The 26,274-nt window shown below is 61.4% G+C and overlaps 3 protein-coding genes and 1 long non-coding RNA gene across 7 annotated transcripts; 1 reads left to right on the forward strand and 3 right to left on the reverse strand.

Moving 5' to 3' along the window:
• Positions 1 to 3,187: 3,187 nt before the first annotated feature.
• On the reverse strand, positions 3,188 to 8,467 carry CDC34 (cell division cycle 34, ubiquitin conjugating enzyme). 4 transcript variants are annotated; one of them, XM_077121433.1, is made up of 5 exons: positions 8,251 to 8,467; positions 6,055 to 6,141; positions 5,804 to 5,901; positions 5,284 to 5,478; positions 3,188 to 3,434 (listed from the first exon to the last, which is right to left on the reverse strand). In XM_077121433.1, exons 1-5 carry the CDS (start codon positions 8,425 to 8,427, stop codon positions 3,392 to 3,394), a joined length of 600 nt encoding a protein of 199 aa, XP_076977548.1. In that variant the 5' UTR covers positions 8,428 to 8,467; the 3' UTR covers positions 3,188 to 3,391. The 4 variants fall into 4 exon arrangements, with proteins under 4 accessions (XP_076977548.1, XP_076977546.1, XP_076977547.1 ...); XM_077121431.1 differs by having other exon boundaries at positions 3,188 to 3,438; positions 8,251 to 8,464; XM_077121432.1 differs by having other exon boundaries at positions 3,188 to 3,438; positions 5,284 to 5,418; positions 8,251 to 8,460.
• Positions 8,468 to 13,505: 5,038 nt separating this feature from the next.
• Positions 13,506 to 19,925, reverse strand: TPGS1 (tubulin polyglutamylase complex subunit 1). The gene is made up of 2 exons (XM_077121437.1): positions 19,220 to 19,925; positions 13,506 to 14,306 (listed from the first exon to the last, which is right to left on the reverse strand). The coding sequence occupies exons 1-2, from the start codon at positions 19,585 to 19,587 to the stop codon at positions 13,769 to 13,771; spliced, it is 906 nt and encodes a 301-aa protein (XP_076977552.1). The 5' UTR covers positions 19,588 to 19,925; the 3' UTR covers positions 13,506 to 13,768.
• LOC143650540 (uncharacterized) lies at positions 16,611 to 21,451 on the forward strand. The gene is made up of 3 exons (XR_013159589.1): positions 16,611 to 17,526; positions 18,596 to 20,084; positions 20,942 to 21,451. It is a non-coding gene; the product is annotated as an uncharacterized LOC143650540 (long non-coding RNA).
• MADCAM1 (mucosal vascular addressin cell adhesion molecule 1) lies at positions 20,559 to 25,176 on the reverse strand. Its single transcript, XM_077121435.1, has 5 exons — positions 25,042 to 25,176; positions 24,512 to 24,781; positions 23,766 to 24,083; positions 21,690 to 22,487; positions 20,559 to 21,027 (listed from the first exon to the last, which is right to left on the reverse strand). The coding sequence occupies exons 1-5, from the start codon at positions 25,148 to 25,150 to the stop codon at positions 20,912 to 20,914; spliced, it is 1,611 nt and encodes a 536-aa protein (XP_076977550.1). The 5' UTR covers positions 25,151 to 25,176; the 3' UTR covers positions 20,559 to 20,911.
• Between the last annotated feature and the right edge of the window lie 1,098 nt (positions 25,177 to 26,274).

The raw sequence follows: 26,274 nt of genomic DNA on the forward strand, positions 1-26,274 counted from the left end.
GGGTCAAGTGGGCCTCCTGAGGTCAATTCCTTCCAGAAACTCCAGGGTAGGCCCGTGTTCCTGGGCCCTGGGCCCCTCCTCGCCCCCTCTTTTGGCTCTGAAGCTGGCTGTGGAGCATCCCCTCCTGTAAGGGAACTGGGGTAACGTCGAGCCCCCGATGGACCAGGATTGTCTCCCATCTCAAGGCCCTTCTGCCGCAAAGGCAGTGCAGGGGTGTGTTTGGGGGTCCTTATTCTGCCCCTCTCCCCCCAAAGTGGGGCAACAGAGCCTGGGCAAGACCAGGACCTGGATCTAGCTCTGCCTGAAGCCCCTGGCTCAGCGCTGGTGTGAACTGGATCTCCCCTCCCTTGCACAGAAAGGGTCCGGATGCATAAACTGGAAGCACAGGGGCTGGTGGCTGAGAAGGGGTGGGTGGGCTTATGCAGTATGCTGGGGGCTCTGGCAACTGTCCCCCAGGCTTGAGTTTCCTCTTCACCCAGCAGGTGCATGAAGCCAGGTATGAGTTTAATAAAAATGGACACTTAAGGGGATCAAATTGCTTGACCTATTTGGCATTCACCATCCAGACCACTCCAGGAGGGGACTCCACCAAGACATCCTGCAGTTACTAGATATGGTTGAGGATGGATTTCAAGCATGCAAATATCTTAGTACGACTATGTCCTGAATGTTTATCTGAAATCCTGACTTAAACTGGGCAACCCTGTTATCTGCATTTTGCAGGTTAGAATGCTGAAGCTCTGAGCACGGATGCTGCTGGCCCACAGCCAAGATGACTGCAGGGTCTGACCCAGGCGCCTGGGTCCAGAGCCTGAGGTCTCAGCTGCTAGAGCCTGGGTATCCAGGAGGGCCTGAGGGGCTAAAGGGGAGGCTAGTGTGGCCATCTGACAACATGGCAGCAGATTCTCCGGTAGAGTTGTGAGGTGGAAGGGACAGGGCACAACTCCTGGGGCTGAGGGGACCAGGCCTTCCTTTGAGGACCCCCAAGAGTCCACGCTGCAGGGAGCCTCATGCAGGCATTCTAGCCGCTGGACCCCTCATCCAGATCACCCCTGACTGAGGCCTAGATACTGTGGCACAGAAACAAGTCAGGCTGCCATGCCCACCTCATTCCTGGCCCCCAGAGTCCAGGCAGTGTAAGCGGTGGTGGTTTTACACTACGGTTTCAGGGTGATTTGCTATGTGGCAAGGTATGACCAGAAGAGGGGAAGGGGGCCACAGGAGAGGGAGGGGCAGGCTAAGGGGCTGCAGACAGCGGCAGTTCCACTGTTGGCAACAGAGGTACTGGGAGAGGCAGCAAAGAAGGAAGCTTTGGCTGCAGCAATTCTCGCTTGGGGGCCAGATGACCTCTGCTGTCACCCCCGGTTCTGCAGCTGTGACATGAAAGTAGCTACAGAGCAGACATCAATAGTGGCTGCCACCATGTTCCAGTAATGGGCAGTAGGCTGGACTCGGCCTGAGAGCTGGGGCTTGCTGAATCCTGCTCTAGACCACCAGACCTCACCTCCTCAGGCTGGCTGGTTTCCAGGCCCCAGAAGGCCCCTTCCTCCCACCAGGCATTTCAGAAGCAGACAGCACTTGCTGAGCTCACAGGAAATGTGCTGGGGCAGCCTGGACACCCAGGGACCAGAGGCAGCAGGATGGAACAGGTGGCTTAGATGCAACCTGTCTCAGAGCAAGATCACCCCAGGTCCTAGGGAACCCTGTCCATAGCAGTGTGGGAACACCATGGACTAAACACGCAGTTCACGGCTGCCCCTACCCCAGCCCAATGTTCTGTGGGTGCTCAGGGAGTGTGTCCAGCCCTCAGGAGTGGGAGCGGAAGGTGTAGGAGTGGTGACCAGGCGTTGGCTCCCGAGAAACCCTCAGACGGCCACGGCCCAAAGCAAGGGTGAGGCAGGGGTTCCTGGAGCAGCCGGTGCTTCCTAAGTCGGAAACTCAGGTGACCAGACAAACCCTTCCAAGCCTTGAGTGGGGGCAGCCTGCAGGCCTTACAAACCACAATGGTGGGCAAACTGCACAGGCTCTGCAGGCTGGGGCATGTGTGTGCCGAGACCAGGAACAGCCAAATGTAGTGACCTGCTAGCCTGGCCTGCCCGTCCCATGCAGGGCAGTGCAGGAATACCCGCTCTCGCCAGCCAGCCAAAAGGACAGGATCCTCAAGCAAGGCTGCTCCCAGCGCCTGTGGATCTGAATCTCTGCAAGAAACTGGGCTGCAACCTTCCTTGAGTCTGAATCCAGTCACATTCAATACCTTCTGGTTACCCAGAAATTCAGCCCCTGCTGGCAGAAGCTGCCAAAGGGTAGGGTCACCGTGGGAACATGGGCCCCAGGCTTGCTGTGGGGGTGGTGCCACTTCAGACCTGCTGTCCACCACCCTCCACCTGCTGGCAGGCGTCCTGGAAGACTGAATCTGTGGGTGGCGGAGACAGGGGAACTGCCTGGGATTGAGGCCTGTTCACTTCCAGTTCAGTGTCCTCAGGGTTCAGGGCCTTTGGCTATCCTGGGAGGGGCCACACCCTAAGCCACAAGAAGTGCCAGCAGTCCACTTTGCCTAATGAACGCTAAGGAAACCACTGCCCTGTGGGGGAAGCTGACATCCTCCAGAAAGCAATGGGTCTGGGCAGGAAGCTGGAGCAGCCCCCAGGCCTGAAGGCTAACCCATCCTGGGGTCACACTCCTGCTGTGGGCCAGGCCAGACCTGTGAGGCCGGGAGGGACCAACAGTGTCCCGCTGCCAATCCGCCACTGGCTCCTCCACATCCTGGGGCCAAGGAGAGGCTCTAGCTTCTCATAAAGTGGTTTTATTTAGATTCCAAACAAACCAAAGCAGAGAAGTGGTGGCCAGGAGTTAACCATCCCCTCAGGCGCTAGGAAAAGCCAAGCCTCTGGCTCTCCGCCCAAGTGCCGTGGCCCCCCGCAGCCTCCCGGGCCGGGCGCCTGCCTCCTGGAAGCCAGACCGGCTGAGGCAGGTGCAGGGCTCCGCTGTGCCCTTGTGGCCGGGGGGAGGGGGCTGGGCCGCCCCCCGCTTCTCTGCCGCAGAGAAAAACCCAGAACAAACACGGAAAGGGAAAACGGCCTAGAACGGAACAATCAGAGGAGGAGGGAAGAGAACACACGAACCTCCCGTGAGGTAGAGTCTGTCGGCGTTGGGCGAGCGCGGACCGATACAGTTCCCGGTCCCAGTGTGAGGTAAAATTTGTAAGTTTATTTTGGCCGGGGGTGTCAGGACTCCTCATTGCCTGAGTCGTCCTCGTCGTCCCCGAAGCAGCTGTCTGCCTCCTCCTCCACCTCGCCGTCCTCATAGTAGTCGTCGTAGAAGAGGTCCGAGCCCTCGTCCGGTGCCGGGGCCTTGGTCTTCACGCAGTACTCAGCTAGCGTGGTGGGCACCTTCACGCCATCGCGCTCCGCGTCCACCTTGGTCCCCAGGACCTGCTTCCTGGGGGGGACAGGGCAGTGAGGTGGAGCCTGGGGGAGCGGCACCCAGACCCCTGGCCCCTGCCCGTGGGCCGGCCCCCTAGCGCATCCCTTCACACAGTGCCCTAATGTCGGGCTGTCAGGTGTGCCCAGAGCCCAGGCCGCCACGTGCACACACACACATCCAGAACACACCCAGGTGCACAAGGAGGGCACAATGTCCCGTGGAGGGGGCTGAGCACACCCGAGCAGGCCACACGGCCTGAACGATGACAGCCAATGGCCAGGGGAGATGCTGGTCACAACGGGCAGTGTGTTTCCGGAGACCACGCTCATGAATGCGGGGTCCACGGGACCTCCTCAAGAAGGCACCGCCAGCACTGCACGGCATGGTCAGTGCAAGATGGGCTTCTATGCGGAATCGAGACCTCAGCAAACTCAACTCAAAAGACAGTCATCAGGTGCCACACACAGCCTGACCTCATTTCTCGATAAAAACAGTCCAGAAGGGTAGAATGAGGTGTCGGTTGCTAGGTTATTACAGATGATGGTGATTCCCCGTTTTAACTTCCATCTTTCTATTATGAACGTGCCTTCCACCCGAAGCCTCGCTTCTGCAGCTTCACTGACATGAACGGCACAGGGTGCCAGCACTTCACCTGGTGGCGGGCATCCTGTTGAACCCCTCCCACCCGGGGGCAACCCCACTACCCGACAGCCACCGCTGAGGAGCCTGTGCTATCCAGAACCCAGGCTGGGCTCACGTGTGAGCATGTCCACTCAGCGTGAGGGTCGAGGGATGTGTCAGCACCAGCCATTTGTGTGGCCGCACCACGGCGTGCTCGCCCCCACCTGCCGCTGGATGGTGGACGGTCCCAGTTTGGGGTGATGAGGAGGAGGTGAGCAGCTGCGAAGATCTGTGTGCAAGTGTCCATGGGGCGTGTACGCACGAGTGTCCCTGGGGCATGGATGCCCACTTCTCCTGGGTGAGCATCTAGGAGAACAATGGCTGGGTGGTGCAGTGGCTGTGTTCAACATTTCATGTTTTTGATAAAAAGGTAAACGATGAACAAAAAACATTTAGAAAGACCATAACGAAGGGTTAAGTTTGTCATAAAGCAACTTGGTAAACCCCAGCTGCACGTGTTTACTCACTGAACAATAGATAATGGGCACAGGAGGCAATTCACAGAAAGCAAAAAAAAAAAATCAAAAACAAGCAAGAAGAGGAGGTTCAACAGCTCCAGAGGTGTGAGCTGACGACTTACAAAACAGTTTGGTCCCTGGATCCAGTAGCTATGCTACCAAGAACCTATTTCATAAGACTCCTTCACACAAACATTCACCTGTTTGTTCATAAATTTAACATGTTGCTTTTATAGCTAGAAAAAAAGTGGCTTTTCATAAAAGGTTCTTTCTTAAATATGCTCATGTTATGTTTTTTCTTCTTTTAGAAAATCACTCCAAGTTTAAAAACTACAAATATAAGGAATGTTCCTGGCACAAAAGAAACTAACTGCAGAAAGCATCATCTTCATATCGCGTGAAATCAGCCATGGCTGGCGCGGCCACGCTCTTGCCAGCAACGCCAGGAACACCAGCCCTGAGGGGTGCGGGGCATGTCACTCGGGTCTCTCGATTTTGTGATGAAACAAAGCCACGGGACAAAGCCCTGTTAAGGCCTGGTGGTGGGTGCCTGGGTGCGTGCATCTTCCAGACTCTAGAGTGACTGCCTCAGTGGCCTGGCTGTGACCCCAGGTGAGGGGGCCGCAGGTGACCAGCAGTGTGCAAGGTTTCAGCCAGCATGGCCCTGGCCGGCCGCCCCCGCCACCCCTGATGCCACCCCTGCAGGAAGGAGCCCGCTCACCGGATAATGTCTGTGTACTCCCGGTCCTTCCCTTTGCTCTCCTTCCACTTCCTATACATCACGGAGGCATCCACATTGGCCGGCGAGAAGGTGTTGGGCTCGTTGAGAAGGGAGATCACACTCAGCAGGATGGTCCTGGGGAGCAGTGGGCCAGCGCTGGCCTCAGGGACTGCCCAGAGTCTTGGGGCACCCAGCCTGCGGCAGAGCTTGTGAGCAGGAGCTGGGCCTCAGGTGGCTGCCCCTCATGGGGAAGCCTGCAAACCTATGCTTCCTGGCTTCTCAGGGCCCAGTGGGGGTAGGGTGCTTGGACACCCATGAAGTCAGCACCCCAGCCACCCCTGCCAACCTGAACAGCCTCTGGCCTCTGCAGGACCTGGAGAGCCAGCCCTTGTTTAGGTACTGCCCAGAGAATGCCCCCAGCTCGGAAAACTACCCTGAGACCGAGGGACACCCAGAGAGGCAGTGTTTCCCCAGGGACTCGGCATAGCGGAGCCAAGAAGGGGGCCGTGAGGGTCCTCACCTGACATTCTGGGTGGGATTCCACCGCTCTGACGGCAGCTCCCCACTCTGGGGGTCGTCAACTGGTGGGTGGAGAATGGAGATGCACACGTCCCCCGTCTGCGTGAGGGTGGGAAGGGCAGGTGTAGGTTAGAGTGGCCCCAGCGCCCCTGGCCACTCATGGCCCCAAGGCCCCTCCATCAGAACTGCCCACTGACCACCATTTACAGGTGAGAGAACTGAGGCCACCATAGGAGGTAGGTATCAGCTCACCTCGTAGATGTTTGGGTGCCACATCTTTGTCAGGAACCGAAATGCAGGTGGTGAGTACGGGTAGTCGATAGGGAACTTGAGGCGAGCCTGTGGGAAGGGGTGCAGGGGTGCGGCTCAGGGAGGCTGTATCACAGTGGGCGCCTGACAGAAAGGCCTGACCCAGCCACCTCCAACTACAAGCAGCAGCACGGTAGAGTGCACAAAGTACCTATGCCCACCCCACGTGGCCTCAGGCCCAGCTGGCCCCCGTAGCCCAGGGTGGCGCAGCTCCGAGGCGTGTCAGGTGTCTGGGCCCCAGCTGCGAGTGTATTGGGGTGGCCAGCAGCAGCAGACAGCTGGACACGTTGGCAGGGGCTTGGGCCACAGGGTCCCTTGAGCAGTGTGCCCAGAGCAGCCATCAGCCTTCTCAGGGCTGTCTCCCGAGCTGGGAGGATATGCTGGGCTGACGTTCCTGACCCCTCCTGTGGGCACGGAGGTCACCAATCATTGTGACACCCCCACAGCAGTGCTTGTTCTTAACCAGTGCTGGGGGGTCCTGGCAGTACCTGGTCCTAGGACTCTGCAGGTGAGCAGGAAACCCCAGGCCCTGCATCATAGGGGCACCTGCTTTGGACTCTGAGAGGGGATACTGGGGGGGGTTCTGTTTGTGGGGGACAGGCATGAGGCCCTGGGAGGCAAGAAGTGGCAAGGAGCTGGGGCTAAGGCCCCACCCAGCACCTTCCAGGCCCTGCCTGGCCCCTCAGAGATACCCTTTGGGTATGCTTTGGGCCCCACAAAGGGAAGCATGCACCCTGGGGCCACAGACTGGCCTTTCCCTCAGGTGCCTGCTGCAGAGCCCACCTCTGTCCCCCACAATTTGCAAAGGAGAAAGGAGTAGGAAGGGTGGTGGCTTGGGAGAGAATTGCTGCAGGAAGTGTTTGGGAAGCTGCTACAGCTCCCAGGGAAGAGGGCCCCCCTACAGGGAAGGGCCAGCAGGTGGCAGCACACCCTCTGCAGCAGCCCACACAAACAAGATTACCCCCTCAAGGCCAGCTCCCAGGAGGGCCTACCCAGGGCCGTTGCCAGGCAACAGCAGCCCACAGCCTTTGCTTCCAGACCAGCAGTCCCCTCACAGCCCTGGCCTGACCCCAAGGTGGGATTCTGGGCTACCCCTACTGTGAGTAGAGCCTTTTTCATCAAGGCCAGCTGCTCCCCCAAGCAGACGAGAGAAGGCAGGGAACCAAGACAGCACGCACTTCAGCCCCAAACCTGTTCTCTGCAAAGGGAGGCCAGATTCCTGGGGCAGAACTGAGCAACAGGAACCCAGGGGTGCGCCCAGGACTGTCCACACTTGTCCAGGGTCCCTACCACCCCCTACATCTTGTTTACCCCAGAACTTGCCCAGCATTAAGGGAACCTCACCCACCAAGCCAGGCCACAGCCCAGGGGCCACCTTTGTCCAAAGTGCAAATGCAGGTCTGAGTGAGCTACCCCAACACCCGGCCCCGCCTGAGCCGGTCTCTGCCCCCACCCCCAAGGCAGGCAGGTGTAAGAGGGCACTCCTGCTCTGGGGGCTCATTCCTCCCATACCGGGAGGACCCACCAGATGGAAACTCCCCTGGTTTGAGCCCAAATCCCTTGTCATCTTGGACGGAAACAGTCTGCTCCAGGGGTGGCACGGCCTCCCAGTCCCAACCACAAAAACAGGAAGGAAGTGAAACCACGAAGCCTGAGACAGGGACCGCCTGGAACTAAACTCTAGAGGGGCCGAGATGTGGACCCCAGAAGCCGCCCGCCCAGCGCCTCGCAGGCGACACAGAGCCGTGAGCCTCCGCCAAATCCTGGGAGCAAGTTATATAAAGCTAGGGACAGGCTACAGCCGGGCGGGCCGCTGAGAAGAAGGATGGCCACTCTCCAAGCCGGGGCTGGCGGCCCAGGCCCGGCCAGGCCTTTGTTGGGACTGAGCCAGTCGCCCCAGGCAGGGCCTCCCGCCGCCCCACGGGTCCCATGCTCCCCAACAACAGCAGCTCGCAGGGCCGGGGAGGCCCTTTGTCTCCTGGGGGAGGGTCAGGGAAGGCAGCTGCCTGCAAAAGCCGCCAGGGCGCTCCTCCCTCCAGGGGCCGGGCCGAGCCGTCGCGGGGAGAGGTGAGCAGGAGGCCCTCGCCCAGACCAGGCAAGTAGGGTCGCGAGGGGCGGCCGGGTCCGGGTAGAGCTCACCTTGAAGTAGCCGCCCTCGTAATAGGTGTTGGGGGGCCCGAAGATAGCCACCTCCCAGTTGTACAGGTCGCCCTCGTCCACCAGCGTCACCCGAAAACCTTCGACCGGCTCCTCTTGCAGCCCCTTGAGCTCGAGCAGTAGCGCCTTCTGCGAGCTAGGCACCAGCGGCCGGGCCATGGCGGCGGGGGCGGCGGCGGAGGGGCCAGGGCCCGGGACCGGGGCCGGGGCCGGGGCCGGGACCTGAGGAGCGCTGGGCCGCGGGGCTGCCGCGGGCTCGCGAGACGGGCCGGGCCGCGCGCCGGCCGAGGGGGAGCCGCCGGGGCCGCCGCCGCCGCCTTGCTGCTCTGTGCCTCCGCCGCCGCCGCCGCCGCCGCCGCCGCCGCCGCCGCCACCCGGAGCTCCCGAGCGCTCCACTCGCTCTGGCACCGCCGCCGCCCGCCCGGCCCTCGCCTCGGACCGGCCCGCGCGCCCCGCCCCGCGCTGCGCCTGCGCACCGCGGCCAGGCCCAGACTACGCCTGCGCACCCGCCCGCGAGGCACGCCGGGAAGCGAGTCCCCCTCCCCGGCCCCGCCTCGCGCCCTCAGCGCGGCCGACGGGAGGGAGGGGGCCGAGCGCGCAGGCGCCTTGGCGCTTCCGCCGCCCTCCGAGGCCGGGGCTCCCTTCCGCTTGTACGAGCACCCCGGATGCCTGTGCGCGGGGAGGCGGGCACGGTTGGGCTGCACCGGCCTCCGCGGGGCCCTCCGGGGCCTTGGGGGCCGTTTTTGTGACGTCCCGGCAGGGGGCGGGGCCCAGAGGGCGGGGCGGCCGGGGTTGGGGTCGCTGCCGGATACCGGTGAAGTGGCGAGCTCCCGAGCCTCGGTTTCCCTATCTGTAAAGAAGAGGCGCTCGCGCCAAGTAGACAGTGTCAGAGGGAGGGCAGCGGTCTGCAGACGCGGGTCCTAGACGGAAAATCCTCAGTGTCTGGTCAAACGGGGCGCTAATAACGCTCGGGGCAAGACTCGGGCCTGGGGCGCGCGGGGCGGGGGTCCTGCGGGGCCGTCCCACTTGGGGTAGGACATGCTGGAATCAAATCATGAGAGCCTGGGGATGAATGGAGTCCTCCTGGCTCGGCGGTCACCCAGCAGCAGTGACTCAGCGGTTGACTCCGGACAGAGGTCCCTCCTGATCCAGCAGCAACCCTCAGACTGGCCCCTGACTCCTATCCGATCCGGGCTGAGTCTGACCCCCGACTGAGCTAAGACCATAGCTGAACCTTGACTCCAGCTGAGCCCTGACTCTGGCTGAGGCTGACCTCAGTTGAGCCCTGACCCATCCCCCCAGCTCTGACCCTGGTTGAGCCCTGACCATGGCTAAGCCGGGAACCCTGCTGAGCCCTGACCCTGCTGAGCCCTGCTGTAACCAAAAAATGAATTAACAAATGATTATGATTGATGAATTATTATGTAGATGTTTTTTTCTTTCTAGATTGTAGAATAGACAGTTAATCCCTGAAATTACTGGAGTTCAACAAGTCCTAGCCCTGTGTGGACTCGCTATTGTGATGGTAAAACATCTCTTGTTTGAATCCATAAAAAACGAACTCCATAGACTCCAGGAGACAGGTTTGGGGACTGATAGGCTTTCTGCTCTCCTTCTTTGCGCCCAGCATTAAACTCTTTCTCTCTTTGAAACCCTGCTGTCATGGATTGGCTCTTTTGCCTGTGGGGCAGAGAACCCACCAGGATCACTGACCCCAGGTGACCCCTAACCACAACTGAACCTTGACCCCAGCTGCTCCCTGACCCCGACTGCACCCCATGCTGAGATCTGACCTGGCTGAGTCCCAACCCTGCCCGGGTTTGCCTGGTCACTTGGGCATGGAGGGGGTAGGGTGACAGTTTGGTCTGAGGGCCCCCCTCCCCCGCAGGTGTGACCTTGTGGCCTGTTGCCATGGTGACCCCCCTCTGCCCCATTGCCCTCAGCTGCACCAGCACCTCAGCTGGCCCTAGGGACACGCCTTCCACCAGGTGCTCTAATACCTGGCCCCCAAAGGACAGGCAGGACAGAAATCAAGGTGGTCCCAGAACTCAGGCCTGGTTCCCCCAATTTAGCTCCCACCCATAGCCCCATGTTCTCAGCGGAAGTCCTAGGGCTGTGTCTCATTGGCTGGCTGGGAGTCACATGCTTTCTCCTGACCCAATCACTGCAGCCAGGCAACTGAAAGGCTCTGATTGGCCAGCAGGGGCTGGTGGCCACTTAGGTGAGGATGCTCAGGTGGGGTGGGGGCATGGGCTGAATGGGGTCCCCCCCAAAAGGGTACAGTGAAGTCCTAACCCCTGGCACCACTGTATAGGACCTTATTTGGAAATAGGGTCTTTGCAGATGGAGCTAGTTGAGATGAGCTGGGCCCTAAGCCCCCCATGACTGGTGCCTTTGTCAGGGTAGGGGAGGTGGTCGCAGGGATCAGAGTGCTGCAGCCATAGGCTGAGAGCACGGAGGCTGCCAGCCCCCAGTGCTTCCGAAAGTCAGGCAAGGTCAGGGAGAATCCCACCCACAGGCTTCACAGGGAGCATGCATGCCCCTGCTGTAACCTGGGCTTCAGACTTGTAGTCTCCAGAACGGTGACAAAGTAAATTTCATTGTTTCAAGGCCAGTTTGTGGTCCTCTGTCCCAGCAGCCCCGGGGCCCTGGCACAGGCAGTGAGCAGTGGAGAGGCAGAGGGGCAATGGTGTAGTAAAGAACCCGTGTTGTGGCCAGTGGGGGTGGAGGGGTGTGTGTGCATCCGGGTCACCTCCTGAGTGCCTGGTCACTGCCTTGGTGCTCGGGTGGACAAGGGGCCCTCCACGAGGCCAGAGACTCCTGGGAGAGCCGGGATGGGGTGGACTGAGCAGAAGCACCGAACTGGACCCAGCAGGCCTGGGTGTCCTTGAGATGTCCCCATGCAGACGTCCAGGAGGCAGCTGGCTCCTCCATGTCCTGGCCCGAGATGTGAATTTGAGTCCTTGGCCACCAGGTAGTAATTGAAGCCACAACTTGGCGGGATGCCAAATAGGAGGGCATGGGACGGAGGAGAGGCCCTGGAAGGTGGTGCGAAGGGCCTCCCACCAGAGAAGCTGGGAGAGGGGACAAACCTTCCAGGGGGCTGCAGAGGGGCCACCACGGGAAGGGGGCAGGACAATGTGGGTGGCACGAAAAGAGGGTGTCAGCCGAAGGGGCAGGGTAGGGTGTTCATCACTGCTGCCAGGTCAGTGAGGGTCAAACCAGGAAGGGGAAGCTGGTAGGGGAGGGCCACGCAGGGTGGTGGTCCTGAAGCTGGGAGGGGCTGCTCTAGGCTGAGCTCCACGGACAGGCACAGGGCGGTGTTTGTGTCCTCTGGTCTGTCCCCCGGAAAGAGGCACAGAGCCTTGTAGGTGCTGTGGCCCCCAGGGGTGGGGGCAGCCATGACTCACCAGAGCTGCAGAGGGACCCTGGGTGGGCACCATCAGCATCCACTGGGAGTCACCCCAGCCCCCTCATCACTGGGGAGCAGGGTCCACCCAGGGAACTCGAGTCTGCTGAGATCCCCTATCCCTGTCCAGGTCTCTGGGACCTCAGTCCACCTGCCTGTAGGCTCCCTGAGGGCAGGGACCCGTCTCGCCAGCATCGCTCCAGCCCCTACCCCGTGGGGGCTAAATCTCTACTGCTTCTGGAATGTGTCCTGTATGTGGGCACATGACACACAGTAATAATGGCTGATGCTTGCAGAACTGGGCACTGTTCATCAGTACCCCAGGTACTCACTGCTGCTTAACAAAGCACCCGCTGTGGGCTCGGCTCAGGGCCCTGCAGGGTGGCACTGCAGGTGGAAGACCTACCTGGGTCTGGGCATCCTTGCAGGTGGGGCTGCTTCTCAGGGCAGCCTGGAAGTCACAGCGTGCCGAGTCACCAAACCACTCCAGCTTGGTGTGAGCACATGGAGGCCCAGTGGTGCTCTGCTGCTTAGGAGGAGCATGGGGGACTAGAAAGGTCCAGGCCATTTTGGGAAAATGAACGATATCACAGTTCACTCACTTGCTCATTCATTCATCACTCGCTTTCAGTCACTCATTCATTTGCTCATTCACTCAGCCACTTGTTCATTCTTTCACGCCCTCATCCACTCACTCATTCACTCATCCACTCCCTCACTGCCTACCCTATCCTACACCCAGTGCTGGGAAGTGGGGGGCACAGGGTTAGCTCCTGCCACGATGCACCTTGTAAAACATATCAGAACAGGGGCTGCCCTGAGCCCTGTCTAATAGAGGAGACTGAGGCAAGGAGTGGAAGCCACGTGCCAGCCATCACTCAGAGCTGGGACTCTGACCCCGGCTTCGCTTTCTGCTCTGCACACAATTCTGGGCCCAAGAAGTGATCCTGCTGGGGGAGAGGGGGCACCCAGGGGTGCTTGGTGAGCATCCACCAGCTTGCCTACACGGTGGGGCGTTGGAATCTGGGTACATCCTCATGGCAGGTGGAGGCAGAGGAGGGTGTGGCTTCTGGAGCCAGGGGAGGGCAGGGTCTGGATTAAAATCTTGGCTCAGCCTTTGCATTTGTTGACTTCAGGGGTTAATTTCAGTGGTTTGGACAAACCCTGGCCCCAGCACTGCTGCTGTGGAGGGCCTGTACATGGGTCAGCATCTGTGGGTAAAGGCGGTGGCCCATGATCACGTCGGTGGGCTCCACCCAATCAGTTGAGGAGCCCAAAGAGCAAGCTGTGGGCTTGCTCAAGATTTCAGCATCACTCTTAATGGAATTTACTCTTAATGGAATTTCCAGCCTGTCGGTCAACCCTATCTGGGGATTTCAGATTTGCCAGCCCCCCAGCCACATGAGTCAGTTCCTTAAAATAAACCCGTGGACTTGCACGCAACACATGCTGTTGGCGGTTTCTCCAGAGAACCTGGCTGACACGCTCTTCTCACCTCGAGCTCGGTTCCCACCTGTACTCACGGGGCCGTGGTGAGAGTGAAAACAGCGCAGCAGAGGCTTGAGAGCTATGCTAACCACCCTCTCTGGCAGACAGCTGGGAAACCAAGGCCAGGGAGGACCCAGTGGGCAGGAAGCAATAGCCTGTCCCCTTGGCCTCCTGAGCCTCTGGGGGCCAGGGCAGCCAGGCAGCTTGCCGAGCATCTCCCTGGCCTCCGCCCTCCATCCCCCCGATACAGCCAAGCCGGGGGAGCCCCGGCACTTGCAGGAGACACGACCGCCTCTGGGTGCAGCGGGGCCTGCTTATGGGGGTCCCTGGCCCACTGCAGGCAGGGATGCAGGGACAGACACGCATGCCAGGGGCTGCCTCCAGGACAGGTTTTATTACTGCTGGGCAGGATGCAGCCAGTGTGTGGGGAGGGGGGGTCCCCACTTCACAGGCTCCTCGGCCCCGCCCCTGCATGCAAGGACGCCCTGCCTCTGGTCTCAAATCCGGGTTCTGCCCAGCAGCAGGCCAGCTGGGCCTAGGGGAAGGAGGGGGTGGGAAGCAGGCAGGGTGGGGGGGGGGGGCGGGGGGACGGCAGGCGGGGGCTCAGCCCACGGGCTTGACCTTGGCGATGAAGAGGGCGGCTGCCTTCTCCAGGAATTCCTCGCGGGTCATGGGCGAGCTGGGCCGCCGCGTCCCCATGGCGCCGTCCATGGCCTGGGCCAGGCCGTCCGGTCCCAGGCGCGAGCCGGCCTCCAGGAAGCAGGCGGGCGCAGCGGCCCTGTCTCCGGCCTGCAGCGCGCCCTCCAGCGTGTCCAGCACGGCCTGGCCCAGGCGGCGGTCGGCGGCGGCCAGGCCGGGGGCTTCCAGCAGCCGGAAAAGGGCGGCAGCGCGGCCCACGAACTCCAGCAGCACGAAGCAGGTGAGCATGCCGGCGCGGAAGACGCCCAGCGGCACCGCCTCGTGGTCGCGGCACTGGATCTTGCGCAGGAGCGGCGCCACGGCCTCCTCGGGCGCCTCGCCCTCCCTGCACACCCGCTTCAGCAGCGCGCTGTACGTGCGCCCGTCCAGGCCCGGCTTCTTCTTGCGGCCGCTCGCGCTCAGGCACTCGTAGGCCACGCTCACGTTGTTGTTGAAGGCCGTCCTGGGGGGAGGGCGTGGGGGTGGGCGGTGTTGGGGCGCCTAGGCACCGACCCCCCAGGATCCCCCCACCCCGTCCTCCAGCAACCCCCATCCCCCAGCACCCCCTGTCCCCAGGGCAACCCCCAGGGACCCCCTGTCCACCTGGCACCCCCCCCATTTGCTCAGTACCTCCTCACACCCACCAACCACCGCCCCCAGCCCCAGCCCTGCCTGCCACTCCCCACCCGGCAGCCCCCATCTGCCCAGCCGCCCCCCACCCGGTCCCTGCCTCCCCACCAGTGTTCCCCCTCACCACCCCGCAGCCCCCATCTCCCTGCCAGGTAGTCCTGCCTCCATACATTTGCTCAGGCTACTTCCCCTGCCTGGAATTCACACACACCCCCCCCGCCCCCTCCCATTTTCCCTTCCCCACACCTCCATCCTGCGCCCCCCCCCTCCCCGGGGAACCCACTCCAGACTCCCTAACCTCTTTCATTCTCCATTTTTCTCACAGCATCATCACTAGCTGATTTGTTAATTTTCCTTCTGCTGGAGGGTCAGCCTTGACGGGGGGCTGTCCCTTGCCCCATGGGGAGCGTGAGGTCCCACCATGTGCCAGCATCATGCTGGCAGGACCCCCTCCCCTGTGAACTCTGGAGAACACCCCCCCCCCCCCATCCAGCTGCAGGAATACCCTAGCAGGGGGTCCTGCATCTCCACTGGCTCCCCATTGGGTGTGGCAGGCAGACCCTTGCTCTCCCGCCTTTGGGGAGTGAGATGCCTGCAGGGAGCTCTCCTGCTCCTCAGCTGGCTCCTTCCCTCAGCTGCCTGCTTTCTCCCCCTACCCAGGTGGGTCCCTGTTCTGGCCTGGGATGGGGGGCTCTGGCTTGGGAGTCTGAGGACCTGCCCCTGCTCACCAGCCCCGAATCTCATCCTCTGACCTCAGCCTGTTCACTAGACTCTTACTTCTAACTGGGTCAGAACCTGGGGGGCACAGGGGTGCTGCCTCCTTGGGCCCCGAGGCCCTGACAATCCTCAGTGCCACTGGGCAGCAGGTGCTGGCACATCCTGGGTTCTGAGAGACAGGCCAGCATGGGAGTTATGTATAGGCTGCTGTGTGACCCTGGGTGGGCATCCTAACCCCTCTGGGCCTGCTTTCCTCTTGGGCTCAACAGCGAGCAGCTTGCGGAAAGCCAGCTGCAGCATGTGGGGAAACTGAGGCACAGAAGCAGAGAGGTCAGTGGCCTGTGTGTCTGGCCATAAATTTTTTGTCCTTCCCGTGGACCTGGCTCCTTCTGCTTGCTGCGCACTGTACAGGGAGCTTCCCAGTTGGTGAGTGAGCCCCGTAAGGGCCTGATGGAGGGTGAGGGGTTGTGTGAGTGGCCCGTAAAAGCTCCTTCCTTTTCCCTTGGTCACTGCTGCCCTCACCCACCTCAGCTCAGACCCCTCGTATTAACCCTTTGCAGCAGCCTGGATCATTAATCCATTTCATACAGAAAAGGGGTTCAGGGAGAGGTGTGATTAAGTGCGGCAGCCATTAGTGCTTGTACCAGCTACCTGTTGCTGTGTAACAAATCACCCCCATTCGCACTGCCATAAGGTTTCTGGGCATCGGGAACTTGGGAGAGTGTCACTGGGTAGACCTGGGTCAGAGTTCCCCATGAGCGTGCAGCCTAGAGGTCAGCCAGGGCTTCGCTTCCAAGGTGGCGCCTGCATGGGCTGGAAAGTTAGGGCAGCGCTGGGCAGGGGGCTCTGGGGCCTCGCCCGTGGCTGTCCCCACAGCCACTCAAGGGCGCTCATGGCACAGCGGCTTCTCCCCGAGCCAGCAGTTCAGCAGAGAGCAGGCAGAGGCCACCATGTCCTCAGAAGCCACACTTGGGGGTCCTGCGAGGCCCTGTTGGCCAGGCCTGGGGTGCCCTGAGGGCCCAGCCTGGTGTGTCTGGGCATCAGTCTGCTCCCCCTTGTCCACTCCCTGCTGTCCTCTCCCTCCATCCACTCCCCACCATCCTCTCCCCTGTACAGTCCCTCCATTCTCTACCCCCTGGCCACTCTCCACCAGCCTCTCCCCTGTCTACTCTCTTACTCTGCTCCTCGCCGTCCTCTATCCCCTGTCCTTTCTCCGCTGCCCGCTGTCCCCTGTCCTCGACCCCATCTGCTCCCTGCCATCTTCTCTCCTGTCCACTGTCCCCTTGTACGCTTCCCCTTGCCCTCCCCCAAGTCCTCTCCCCCTGTCCGCTTCCCCCCTTCTGCTCCCTGCCATCCTCTCTGCCCCGTCCACTCTCCCCTTGTCTGCTCCCCTGTCCTCTCAATTGTCCTCTCCCCCACCCTCCCCCCTGCAATGACAATGAGCTCATGTAGAGGCCACATGAGCAGAGCACCCCCCACACACACATACACAGCATGGATATGGTGCATAGCCAGAGGGAAGTTCGGGTGTATTAAAGTCACTGGTGTCAGGATTATATGTTACTGTGGAAGTGCCCAAGTCTGGTTCAGCTCTGCGTCCTGATGCCTCTTTACAGCTGGACACATTAACCCCTGCCTCCCTGGAGGGGAGGGCAGCCTGGAGGCAGACACCCAGCATGGGTTTGCTTCTCTGACCAGGCCGACCTCTGAGCTTCCCTCCACTGCCCCGGGGCTCTCTTGAGCCTGACTTCCTGCCCTGAGGGCTTCTCTCGGCCTCAGCCATAACCCGAGCTGCCTTTAGCCCCTGCGTGTCTGAAAGCTGTTTACTGCATGCTCCTGGGCTCCTAGGCAGGAAGAGGTGCAGGGTAATTATAGCCCAGTGAGATCAGAGCCTGCTGGAGGCTGCCTGTGCGGACCTGCCCCCCTGCCCCGGGTGCCCCTGGATGCATGCAAGACTGTCACCTGTCCTTGCAGGTTCCCAGCCCTGAGGAGGCACCGGTGCTTGTCTGCTGAGTCACTGCCCAGTCACTGGGGGAGAAGGGCTCCGGGGACCTGCTCTGGACTTGGACAGGCCTGGGCTTGGAGCTCTGCTTCAGTGTGGGACTCTGGGCCTCAGTTTCCCCATCTGTGACATGGAGTCTGGGCACTCAGCCAGGACTCCATCATGTCACCCCTATGAGCGTTTGTTTGTAAGAAAAAGAATGTACTTATAGACTATTTCCAGAAAGAGACACAGACGCCCGCTTTGGACCCTACACCAGGGCTCTGCAGCTGGGGTGACTGCCCCATGGGACACTCATGATGTCTGGGGACATATGAGATCACCAGAACTGAAGGTGGGTGGTTCCACTTCTGCAGGAATGCAGAGTGCTGAGAATGGAGGATAGAGGCCTGTGTGGCTGGGGGGCCTCGGGTGCCTGTGGGGGTCCCAAGTAGATGGCTGCATGGGGACACCAGCCCCAGAACCAGTGCTGATGGTTCTTATAGAGACAATGGCAGAGTTGATCTTGGGAAAATTCTCAGGCTGTGTTCTGGGGAAACACTAAGACGGCCCCTTGACCCTAAGATTGACAGATACTTCTCAGCTCTGTCTGCTGGACCACTGACAGGGGGTCACTGCCAGCCCAGGGGGCACCTTTGTGCAAATTAGGAGAAAAACATGCAAAAAGCTGTCACAAATATCCCCATCTGCAATGTCTATGGGGGTGAGTGGTTTGTGTAATACATAACCTGAGCCACCACTAATGGCGGCCCTGCCAATGACCACCCATCCTCCTTGGAATGCCCTTTCCCTGCGTTCCAGGACGCTGCTCCTACAAGTTCCTTCCTTCCTCTCTGGTCTTCTCATGTGTCATTGTGGGCTTTCTAAGCCTAGAGCTACTCAGAGTCAATGCTCTTTGTCTCCCCACCTCCCCTGAGGCCTGCACAGCCCCTGCCAGGCACAGCCCACCTGTCTACCTTCCTGCCACAAAGCTCCTTCCAGTCTCCTTGGCCCCTGGCTTAGTCTTGAAGGACTGTAGCAGTTTACCCAGAACACAGCCTGAGTCCCACACTGGGCCTCCTTGTCTTCCCACCCACCTGCTCCTCTTCCCAGGTCCCCCAGACACCCCAGGCCACATCTGGCTCTCATCATGGACACCCTGCCATCCTCATCCCTTTGGTGGAAATGGTGGTGCTCTGCTCAGGCAGCACCTCTCCCCACCCCTGCCCCCCAGCCTCCCTCTTATGCTTCCTTTTGCTCTCCCTCTTGTGGCCTGAACCTGGGATTTTCCGGGGAGGGCTGCCCTCCAGGTGCTGGAAGCACCTGGGGTGGCCTTAGCTCCCTCCCTCCCTCCCTTTTATCCCCACCCCATTCTCCTGGGACACCACCTCATGAAATCACCCCCACATAAATTCTTGTCTTAGGCTCTGCTTCTGGAGAATGCACCCAAGACAACTGGCCACAGTCAAACAGCTTCTCCCCAATCCATCCTGGTGTGGACCGTTCATTCATTCAATCTACACTTATTGCTCAAACACCTTCTGTGGGCTCAGAATTGTCTGGGACCCTGGGGACAGAGGCAGGCAGGCATCATCACCTTCTCCCACACACATATACAGTTCCCCTGTGCATAACGCTGGCCTCCTTCTGCACATCCATTTGACGGCTGGGAGCCCAGCTCCCCGCATCGCTGAAAGGACGGGAAGACAGCTATAGGGACCTGGCTCGGAGGACGCTCTCTGTGACCTTGCGCCAAGTCAATGACTCTCACAAGTGAGGTGGATGGGCTGCAAGGGGGAATCCTGAGCACTACCAAAAGGACATCATAAGGGGCGATACGGGCTAGAACTGCCGGTGCCAATATGCAGCGCACCGGAGATCCCAAATGCCCTACCGGCCCGTGCTGCTCCAGTGTCTCCCCAGACCGGGAATGCAGTACAGACTACAACCCCCAGCATGCCCCGCGCGCCGGTAAGGGGGCCCGCGCGCGGCACGCTGGGAGATGGAGTCCGACACGGCCCCGCCCGACCTCCCGGTCCGCGCCGCACCTCTGGGAGTGATGAGCCAGGCGCAGGTGCCACAGCGCACGGCCCAGGCGCTGCTGCTGCAGCAGGAGCTGACCCGGGGGCTCCCCGCCGTTGACCGGCGAGCTAAGGCCCATGTTCTCGAAGTAGTGCGCCAGGAAGGCGATCGGCTCCTCGGGCCGGGCCTCCAGCACCTTCAACAGGGCGGCGCGCAGCATCTCTGTCACGCCGACCTGCCGCAGGAAGTCCTCCTCGCTCTCGGCTGCCGCCGCCGCCCGGGACACCGACGGCCGGACGGTGTCTGCGAAACCGGCTGCGGGGGCTACCGCCGGCCGCCGCTTCTCCACTGCCGCCATCTTCGCTGAGGGCAGCGGGAGCGGAAGCGACGCCATGTTCCACGGTGCGCCGAGGCTCAAGGTGTCCTTCTTGATTAAGGGCACTGGCGTCTGGATCCCTCTGGTAGTCTTCGGGCGGTCGCGGGGGCAGGCCGCCTTCTCCTCTAGGTCCTAATTGGCAGTCTCCAGCCGCTTCCTTCTTTGCGAGTGGTGATTGGCCTTCCTAGCTTAGTCAGGAACCTGAATTTTGCCAGGCTTCAAAATGGCTACCTCAGAAGGGCTTGGTTTCAGGCATGAAGCAGGACCGCTTGCCATCTTAGTAGTGGGCAAAGACCTCCAGTAGCGCGGTCTCCTAGCAACCATCTGGCCTTCTTACCAGATGGTCGCCGCGGCGCGTGCGCGCGAATGGGCCCAACCCCGGATGTCCCCAGACGTTTTTGTGGGGCTCATCCCCAAGCCTTTGGACCGCACCCAATTTTCGTCCAAGTCAATAACTCAAACCCTCGAAGACTACTCCCGGCCCCTGACTCTCCCCAGTCGGGGTCTGGTGACTGGTTCGTGCCCTCTCTCTTCCCCCCACATGACCCGTCCATCTTCATCTTGGCTTAATTGTGGTTTTGGAATCTGTCACCCCCATCATCACCGTGGACTAGGGGTCCCCAGGATAGAGATGGGCCTGCCTTGCGTCCTCCCACCCTAGCAGCCTGTATAAGTGCACGGAAAGACTATACTAGCCCCCTCCCTAGATCTGGTCTTGGGCTGTTCCATCCTGGCTCCCAGAGGGGGGGGACCCTCCCATCTCTAGACCCCGCCATGGCTCCCCGTTGCCCTCCTGCTGACCTCATTTCCAAGCACTCCGCTGCCTCTGCCCCCAGCCACCCAGAAGAATGTGTGTCTTTTCCCGGCATTTGTGCTCTTCCACTCCCTGGCCAAGCCCAGCTCCCTGTTGCTTCTTCTCCTGGTCCTGGCCCGGGTTGGGGTGTGGGGGTGGGCTGGTGGTGTCTATGGGGCTGTCCCTGCCCCTCCAAAGAGTTGCCAGGTGCGGAGGGTATTTAGAGCTGGTCGAGGAGTCCAGCGTCCTCAGACCACAAAGCAGGCGCTGCGCTCAGACCAAATGCCCTTTATTCTTCAGCTCCGGACCGCCAGAGGGTGGGGGTTCCCGCAAGGCCCCGCTGAGGGGCTCAGACAGCTGGGGGACCAGGCCGCCAGGGCCCGGCGGTCAGCCATCCTGGCGCCTAGAGCCCCGCAGACGTCCTGCGTTGCGGCCGAGCAGGGGACAGCTAGGCCTCTTCAGGAGGGGCCATGCCGTGCCCTCGTCCCGCTGGGTCCGACCGGGCCGCCGCGCGGGGCAGACAGGCGCAGAGAAGCAGGGGCTGGGGGTTCAGCCCAGCGACCGGCAGTGTCTCCGCAGGCGACGGGCGAGGAAAGCCAGGAGGATCAGCCCCAGGATGGAGCTCCCGGTCCACAGGGCGGCGTCATCGACAGAGGGGCTGGCTCCTGGGGAAGAGCAGGGAGGGACACGTCAGGATGCCGCCTGCGCGCTCGCGGACGCGGACAGCGCGGGCCTGCGAGGTACTTCCAAATCCAAGCCCTGGGAGTGTGTGATAGACAAGGATGTCGCCTCTGGGAAGTCTTCCGAAATTCACCTCCCCCCAGAAAAACTTTACAGCGAACCTTGTGAAATCTCCATAGGACCCTCGAGTTTCGGTCTGGGCTAGCTAAGGCAGCCGCTGGCCACGCGCAGCTTTTAAGCCTTTGGAGCATGGCTGCTCTGAACAAGCGCTACGGAATCCTGAAGATGTGGTTTGAAAATAAGAGGGATGCAAATTATATGCAAATACAAAACTTTTTATGTTGATTACACAATGCCATGATACTATGTTAGGTATATTTGGCTCAGTAAAATATAGCATCAGAATTACTTCCACCTGTTTCTTTTTCATCACTTTTATAAAAAGCATGGTTATTAGGAAGGGTGAAATTGCCCATGCAGCTGTATTCAGTTTGTCCGGTTTAGCGTTTACAAGGTCCTTGAAAGTGATGAAGGACTTGGTGGTTATCTGGGAAGCCCACTGGGCAACTGGGGAAACTGAGGCTGGGGCAGGGCATTCCGCAAGCCCCCCCCCCCCCCCCCCCCGTTCCCAGACACCAGGACTCACGGCTTTTCGGCAACAGGTACAGGCTGGCCACCTGTCCCCCAGGATACAGGCGGCACTGGAACCAGCCCTCAGGGGCACGCCGGGCCTGCAGCAGGATCAGCCAAGCCTGTGCCCCCGCCTCCCGCGTCTCGTAGGCTGCCAGACCGCCTGGGGCCTGGGTCCAGCGCACGGCCACACCGGAGCCACAGGATGCCACGCACAGCAGCTCCAGTTGGGCTTCCCTGTCCGAGGATGCGGGGAGTTGGTGGATCTCTGGGTGGCAGGGGCTGGTCCAGCTGGGCAGGGGCCTGGGGCCAGGACTCCTGGAGTGGTGGGTGGAGCCCTGCCCCAGGGTGGCCGTGGTGGGGGTCTCTGAGGCAGCCATGGCTGGGGTCCCCAGGGCGGCTGTGGCTGGGGGCTCCGTGGATGCTGTAGTGGGGGTCCCCAGGGTGGCTGTGGTGGGGGTCTCTGGGGCAGCCATGGCTAGGATCCCCGGGGCGGCTGTGGCAGGGGGTTCTGTGGATGCTGTAGCGGGGGTCCCCAGGGTGGCTGTGGTGGGGGTCCCTGGGGTAGCCATGGCTGGGGTCCCCGGAGCGGCTGTGGCAGGGGGCTCCATGGACGCTGTAGCCGGGGTCCCCAGGGTGGCTGTGGTGGGGGTCCCTGGGGTAGCCATGGTGAGGGGCTCCAGGGCCACAGTGGTGGGGGGCACTGGGGCTGCCATGGTGGGGGGCTTCAGGGCGGCAGTGGTGGGGGGCTCCGGGGTAGCTGTGGTGGGAGACGCTGGGGCAGGAGGGTCCGTCACAGCTGGGCTGTATAGGACTGTAAAACAAAGGTGTGGTGTTTTTCAAGGCCACGCTAGGTCTGCCCTGTGCTGCCTCAGCCAGACCAGAACCTTCCCAGGGGCCCTGCCCGCCCCTCACAGGTATCCCCACCCTTAGCGAGTGCCAGTCTCTGGAGCCCCACTTCCCTCAGCTGTAGGAGAACGAGTGTCAGGTCACATCCTGGGGCTCAGTGGACAGAGGACGGGTTCCCCCAAGTGCCCAGGACGGGGTCTGCACATGTTCAGTTTGCATATGGAGGTAAAAAGAGGGGAGGGGTGCCCCGTTTTGTACAGAGAGGAAAACCGAGGCCCTGGGAGGACATGGGTCTGTAATGCAGCCCCCACGCTGTGCCCCCTGCAGCCGAGACTGCGCACGTAGGGTCCCTTCCTCAAGACCCCTCTGTGAACCCAAAGGCGGCCCCTGAGTAGTGGGAGCCCCTGGCCGGAAGTCAACTGTGTTTTCTTCAGTGAGACGAGGTGCCGGGACCTTTGCATGTGCTCAGTAAATAAACCATGACACCTGCGTGAATTGAGCACCTGCTGTGTGTGAGGTCCCGCAACAAATGGTATCCATTCATTCAAGTACATATCAAGCCCGACTGTGTACAAGAGTGTGGCTGTGAACAGGACGGACAGATCCCAGCCCCGACAAGGCCACCGGTCAGGGAGAAAGGTCGTGAAGAAAAAGAAACGGAAGGCGCAGGGTGGCGGAGGTTGGTGATAAGAAGGGAAGGGTGGTGGGGGGCAGGGGAGGTTCCCTTGAGGAGGTGAGCAGAGCTGAAGGGGGTGAGAGAGGGACATCTGCAGGGGAAGGCCCTCCACAGTGAGCAGTGAGGAGGCGCTTGTGGCTGCAGTGGGTGGAGGGGAGGGTGGGAGGGGCCAGGACAGATTGTGCAGGGCTCTGGGGGCTGCAGGGAGGATGTGGACTTTTACCCCAAGGGGGGCAGGAGCTCTGGGAGTCTGGGGGACTTCCTAGGGCCTAGCACCCAGCTGGTGCTAAGTAAATAGTTGTGGAATGAAGGAATGAATGAATGAATGCATGAGAAGCACCACTCCGGCTGCCGCAGGGGAAGGAACAGTCCAGGGATAGAGCTCAGTCTTCCCAGTTGCCCCTACGGAGCAGGGACTGAGCCCCCCAGGGGGCCCGGCCGGTTGGGTGCACACCTGGGATTCTGGAAGGCCCCAGCACCTCCTCTCGAGGCGCACAGGGAGCAGGGTGGGGATTACTGCAGCCACTTCTCAGGGGGAACCCCGAGATGTGGGCTCTGCAGACTCACCCGGGATGGCCCGGCGGTGGCTCAGCTCCAAACCCGGCAGCTTCATGGTGGCCTGGCAGTGGAGGGCGGCCGGGGCGGGGGTCCCCAGGGGTGGCAGCAGCCAGCGCGCTGTCACGCGGAACAGCATGTCCTCATCCTCCAGGAGCTCCTCCTCCTGGTCCAGGGCACGAACCCCCTCCAGCTTCCTCTCCCCCACGAGTAGGGAAAAGGAGAGGGTTTCGGGGTCCACAGGCGTGACATTGTGGGCCGTGCATGCCACCTCCTGGCCCTGTCCTGGTACCAGAAATGCCGGGGACACGCTTAGCTGGTCCGGGAAGGCTGTATGGATGGACAGGGATGGATGGACAGAGGATCATGGCTGGGCTGGATGGAGGAGGCTGGGATAGAGATACGTCGGGGTCAAGTTGGAGGTTGAGTGGGCATTGCTGGGGAACAGGGAGAGGGAACGGCTGTGCAAAGGCCCATGGCCACAGTCTATGTGGCTAGAAAAGCAGGTGCTGGGAGGAGCCCAAGGCCAGCCCTGGAATTGCTTGGGGTGGGGGTGGGGGGGAAAGGGGAGGTGCAGGAGGTGGGTGGAGTAAAGGCTGGGAGACTGACTGGGAGTATGCAGAGAGGGGGCTTGGATTCGGGAACACCTGGGAAGGATGCGCGTGCCAGAGCTTGGGGCTGGTGGGCAATCCAGGAGGGCCCCCGGGAAGAGGCGGCGAGGGCTAAAGGAGGGCTGCTGGGGCTCAGGAGCGACTCACCATACACCAGGAGCTGCACGGTCTTCTGGTAGACACTCTCCCCACAAGTGCCCCAGCACACATGCTGGCCCGCCATCGCCAGCGAGGCGCTGCTCACCAGGAGGATGCTGCCGTTGGCAAACTGCACCTGGTTCGGGCTGGTGTCCAGGCCCCGCCACTGCACCGAGAACGACTTACCGTGCAGACACTGCAGGCGGCAGGTGAGCTGCAGCGACCCACCCAGGGCCACGGCCACCGTGGGCTCGGGGGGCTCCATCTCCAGAGACTGATCTGTGGGTCAGACAGCGGAGCTCGGCCCCGTCCTTACTCGGCCCTCACCCCCAGTCCCTAGTCCCCGGTAGCACCCGATGACCATTTTCCGATGGGTCAGGGGTGACATAGAGCCCCAGCATCCCATTGTCGGCCGCTGCTTCCCACCAAGGGCCCCTCCTGTCGCAGGCTGTCTTGCCCAGACCCCCTTGTGCCTCAGAGCCCCCATGCCCTTCTGCGATCCCTCCTCTTTGTTAAGCCGCTTTCCCTTCCCAACCCACCTCCTTTTCTCAGCTCCCTCCTCCTCTGAGCCCCCAAGCCCTGCTCACTGGGGTCCTGCTGCAGTAATCCCAGACAGAGGGGAAGCAGGAGGACAAAGCCCTGCTCCATGCTCGATCCCCTATTTCTCGCCTCTTGCCCCGGGAAGCTGTTTAAATAGTGGCGCCCCCGGCTCCTTCCCGCTGACCCCACGATCCTGCCTTCTCGTCCTGGGGGTTTCCGAGGGGGTTTCCCGGCTTGAGAGGCAGAGGCTTGGGGCCAGAGATGGGGTGAGGGCCCCAGAGCCGAGGTCGGGAGAACAGATGGGGCGGGGAGGGTCTGGGCCGATTCCAGGCCTCACCCTTGGAGACCCGCGCGGGTGACTGTCAAGGTCAGTTGAATGGAAATCAGGACCCGCCCAGGGTTGGCGCCGCCCCCGTCCGCCCCGTCGGGCCAAGACCTGCACTTCCCTGAGCGGCCGCCCGGGGGCAGCAGAGAGCCTCGTCCTTCCAGCCCTGGGACACTTGTGGCACGCCTGGGATCTCCTGGGGATGAAGATATCCTGGGGTGGAGGTCCCCAGGGATGGAATCTACTGGGAGACAGGTCCTCTGGGAGCGAGGGTGATCTGGACAGTATAGGGTCCCCTAGGGTCTGGTTCAACTCGGGGTGGGGGTAGGGTCTCCCAGGACTGTTGAGCCGTGACCGTCTTGCTCAGAGCTGGGGTTCCCTCCGTCCAAGGGACTGAGCAGCCCCCATCTTGCAGGCATGATGGGAGGCTCTGAGCCCCGTGGGTGGGCTTCCCTGGCTTCCGGTCTCTCATGGGTCACCTCTCCAGATCCCTGCTCTGAGAAAGGACGCCAGCCCAGTTCCCTTCAGCCCTGGACCCTGACCCCCCCACCCAGCATCCCGCTGAGCCAATACCTGAAGGTTCCCCTCTCGCTGCCCCTTCCTTGGCAGCCCCAGGGCCTTGGCTTTGACTGTGCCCTCTGCCTGCCTGCCTGCTCTTCCGGCCCTCACTCAGTCCCTGCCCTCTGTCACCTCCTCGGAGAGACCCCCCCCCACCCATCCAGACCACTTCCTGCAGCCCCACGCCTGGGGACTGCACATGGGAAGGGCAGGAGCCTTGCCTGCCATGGTCCCCACAGCCCCAGGTCTACAGGAAGAGAGCAAGGGGCCCCGCCTGGCTCCAGCCAACCTCAGGGTGTGGCCTGTGCCTCAGTTTCCCTAACGGTGGGATAAGAGAAGGGCAATGGGG

This window comes from Tamandua tetradactyla, chromosome 11 (genome assembly GCF_023851605.1).
Source record: "Tamandua tetradactyla isolate mTamTet1 chromosome 11, mTamTet1.pri, whole genome shotgun sequence".
NCBI lineage: Eukaryota > Metazoa > Chordata > Mammalia > Pilosa > Myrmecophagidae > Tamandua > Tamandua tetradactyla.

Excerpts from the sequence above, each read along its gene's own strand:
- CDC34 (XM_077121431.1), bottom strand. The coding sequence starts at position 8,427 with ATGGCCCGGCCGCTGGTGCCTAGCTCGCAGAAGGCGCTACTGCTCGAG. Across the intron at positions 5,902-6,054 it reads GGCACCCAAACATCTACGAG|ACGGGGGACGTGTGCATCTC; the intron begins GTGAGCTGATAC and ends ACCCTCACGCAG. Across the intron at positions 3,439-5,283 it reads GAGTACACAGACATTATCCG|GAAGCAGGTCCTGGGGACCA; the intron begins GTGAGCGGGCTC and ends TGTCCCCCCCAG.
- TPGS1 (XM_077121437.1), bottom strand. The coding sequence starts at position 19,587 with ATGGCGTCGCTTCCGCTCCCGCTGCCCTCAGCGAAGATGGCGGCAGTG. Across the intron at positions 14,307-19,219 it reads CTGGCTCATCACTCCCAGAG|GACGGCCTTCAACAACAACG; the intron begins GTGCGGCGCGGA and ends CCCTCCCCCCAG.
- MADCAM1 (XM_077121435.1), bottom strand. The coding sequence starts at position 25,150 with ATGGAGCAGGGCTTTGTCCTCCTGCTTCCCCTCTGTCTGGGATTACTG. Across the intron at positions 24,084-24,511 it reads CGTGCAGCTCCTGGTGTATG|CCTTCCCGGACCAGCTAAGC; the intron begins GTGAGTCGCTCC and ends CCATCCATACAG. Across the intron at positions 21,028-21,689 it reads GTACCTGTTGCCGAAAAGCC|GAGCCAGCCCCTCTGTCGAT; the intron begins GTGAGTCCTGGT and ends GCTCTTCCCCAG.